Source organism: Sinocyclocheilus rhinocerous, unplaced genomic scaffold (assembly GCF_001515625.1).
Source record: "Sinocyclocheilus rhinocerous isolate Xijiao unplaced genomic scaffold, SAMN03320098_v1.1 scaffold2194, whole genome shotgun sequence".
Taxonomy (NCBI): domain Eukaryota; kingdom Metazoa; phylum Chordata; class Actinopteri; order Cypriniformes; family Cyprinidae; genus Sinocyclocheilus; species Sinocyclocheilus rhinocerous.
Window position 1 is genome coordinate 180488 of NW_015652304.1, and position 3172 is coordinate 183659.

The 3172-nt window shown below is 38.4% G+C and overlaps 1 protein-coding gene across 2 annotated transcripts in view; it reads right to left on the reverse strand.

The window, feature by feature from the left end:
- The window catches only part of LOC107714679 (cingulin-like), a 30615-nt gene that overhangs the window by 4665 nt on the left and 22778 nt on the right, over positions 1–3172 (reverse strand). For both annotated transcript variants that reach the window (XM_016520612.1, XM_016520610.1), the window contains exons 13-18: positions 2141–2389; positions 1858–2028; positions 1616–1777; positions 1426–1515; positions 306–389; positions 13–131 (exon numbers count right to left, since the gene is read on the reverse strand). In XM_016520612.1, coding sequence (XP_016376098.1) covers positions 13–131; positions 306–389; positions 1426–1515; positions 1616–1777; positions 1858–2028; positions 2141–2389 — 875 coding nt within the window. The remainder of the gene's footprint in view (positions 1–12; positions 132–305; positions 390–1425; positions 1516–1615; positions 1778–1857; positions 2029–2140; positions 2390–3172) is intronic.

The following is a 3172-nucleotide window of genomic DNA, read 5'->3' on the forward strand; positions in this document are numbered from 1 at the left end:
TTTTTTATTTACCTCTCCTCTGCACGCAGCCGTTCCTCGACATCCTGGATTTTGCTCTCCAGCTGAGACACACCAGTAGAGGAACGTGACTGGCCCTCCATCTCAGCTACACGAGATTTATAATCCTTTATCTGAAAGAGATGCAGATCAGATGAAACCTGGTGGCCAATCTGAAGGAATATATTGTGCAGTAAAAAAAGAAACACTTTTATCATTTTTGTTATCACAGAAACTCAGGCAAAGATGAATGCAGCATACACTAGGACTATAGATCTGTCGTACTGTTCAATAGTCATGTGGCATACCTGTCTCTCCAGAGCGTTTTTGTCCAGCTCCAGGTCTTGTTTGGAGGATCGTTCTTGCATGAGCTCTGCACGCAGCTGTTCAATCTAGAATTACCACCACATTTTGATTATTAGAATTATGGTCACTACATTACAAAAATATAATAACATTATTTGGCAATATTCAAATATTACCATTACAGCCCTAAATGATAATTCTTGTCAACATTTAACATCTCGCCAAAAATTAGTTAATAAATATGTATAGAATTATATATAATTTAAGCCCTTTGCTACTATACCAGCTAGCCATATTATGGTACATATATTTTCATATTTCTTTCTGTATCTTTATTCTTATTTTATTATTAATATTTTATTTAATTGCATTTAGTAAACAAAGACAGCATTACAGCTGTGTATACACTACTTTTCAGAAGTTTGAGGTAAGTAAGATTTTTTTGGTAACACTTTAGATCAGGGAACACATTTTCACTATTAACTAAGAGTTTTCCCTCAATAAACTCCTAATTTGCTGCTTATTGATAGTAAGTAAGGCAGTTTTTGTAGCAGTTATCTTTAAGTATTGGGATGTAGGGGATCTAAAATGTGGTCATGCAGAATAAGGCATTGATATGTGCTTTATAAGTACTAATGAACAGCCAATATGTTAATAGTGAATAGTGTTCCCTAATCTGCAGTTTTATTGATTAATATTTTTTTGATATTGATTAATATTGACTGATATTTTTTTAAAGACTATTTTTATTCAGCATTCAATTGACCAAAAGTGACAGTAAAGAAATTTTTACAGGACTTCAAATAAATACCATTCTTGTGAACGTTGTATTCCTCAAAAAAAAAAAAAAAAAACTTGAAAATAGTCAAACATTTAAAAAAACAAACAAAAAAAACAAAACAAGCAGCACGTCTGCTTTTAACATTTATATTAATAATGAGAAGAAATGTTTCTTGGGCACTAAATCAGCATATTAGAATAATTATTGAAGGATCATGTGACACTGAAGACTGGAGTAATAACTGCTGAAAATTCAGCTTTGCCATCACAGGAATAAGTGACATATTTTAATTAATAATTAAAAAAATCTTACCAACCCCAAACTTTTGAATGGCAGCGTACCTGATCTCGACTCCTGGTGATTCTTTCTGTCAGCATCTCTGCATTGTTCTTTTCCTCGTCTAACTCAAGCTCCAGGTGCTTGATTTTGTCCTGCAGGTGGAGACATAGAGTGAAGACAGAGTGTTACCACATCATCACTATCTCCATTACACCATTTCACTAAAACACCAGATGTGAAGGTGAAACACACCTCCAAGCTGCGGATCTCTCGCGAGCGGTCGTTTTGTGTGGTACGCTGTGTCTCGATCTCACTCTCCATATGTTTGAGGCGGTTGGTGAGCATCTCTTTATCTAATAAAGCATTGTCTCGATCCTCATAACTTGAGAACAGCTCTTTCTTTTGACGGGCCAACTAAAAACAAGCAAAATTGAATGACCACAAATTGAAGACGGATTAAAAATGTTTGGATTTTTATGAGGCCAGCGTTGCACCTCTTCCTGTAGGGAATGAATGGTGCTCTGTGCTCTCTCCAGCTCACTAAGCTTCTCTTTGGTGTTTTTATGTAAGTCCTGCTGCTCTTTCCTCCACTTCTCTTTCTGTTCGTCCAGCTGAGCCTGCAGGAGCCGCACCTCCTCACGGGATGCTGCAGACAAGCGCTCCATCTGACATGGAGAAACAGAGGAAAAGGGGTGTGAGGAAGCAAGAGAGAGATAAGGACAGACAGAAAGTAAAATGATGCATGGCGGATTCAAATTTGTGTCAATGAACACATACCTCTTTATTGAGTTTGTCTAGTGCTCTCTCCTGCAGCCTCTTTTGGTCCTCGAGCTGTGTGTACTCCTTGCGGACAGCGTCTCTGTCCTTCTCCTTCTCTTTAAGATTACGAGCCAGCTCATCCCGCTCTACACCCAGTCTGGAGTTCTCACGCCTGGACTCCTCCAGCTGCTGTCTCAGTTTCCTGGTCTCCTCCTGCTGCTCCTGTTCAGCCTCAATACTCTGAGACGTGCGCTCCTGCAGCTGAGACTACAGACACACAGATAATGCGTCAGAGAAAAAGAGAGAACAAACAGATAACTGTCTGTTTTTGAAGAAAACATTCCAGGATTTTTCTCCATATACTGGACTTCAATGGGAGCCAATGGGTTGAGGGTCCAAATTGCAGTTTCAATGCAGCTTCAAAGGGCTCTACACGATCCCACCTCAGGAATAAAGGTCATATCTAGTGAAACTATCGGTCATTTTCTAAAAAAAAAAATTATTTACATACTGTTTAACAAATGCTCGTTTTACACTAGCTCTGCAATGCACATGCGTGACTTCACGCATTACATAATAACGTTGGAAAGGTCACAAATGGTTAGTTCTTTGCCTGAGTACTTCAGTTCAAAAAGGTAGGGAAGCACGAAAAACTTCATCTCATTTTCTCCTCCAACCTCGAAATTGGCCGACACCGTTGTTTTACCTTTTTTTGTAAAGGGCGTTTGACTTTCTTTGCACGTTTGCTTTGTAAACACTGGGTCGGTACTTCCGCCTACGTCATGCATGACCTTTCCAACGAGACTACATAATGCATGAATTTGAGCTAGTGCAAGACAAGCATTTGTGGTTAAAAAAATATATATATATATATTTTTTTTTTTAGGAAAATGACCAATCATTTCACTAGATAAGACCCTTATTCCTCGGCTGGGATCATGTAGAGCCCTTTGAAGCTGCATTTTGGACCTTCAACCCATTGGGTCCCATTGAAGTCCACTATATGGAGAAAAATCCTGGAATGTTTTCCTCAAAAACCTTAATTTCTTT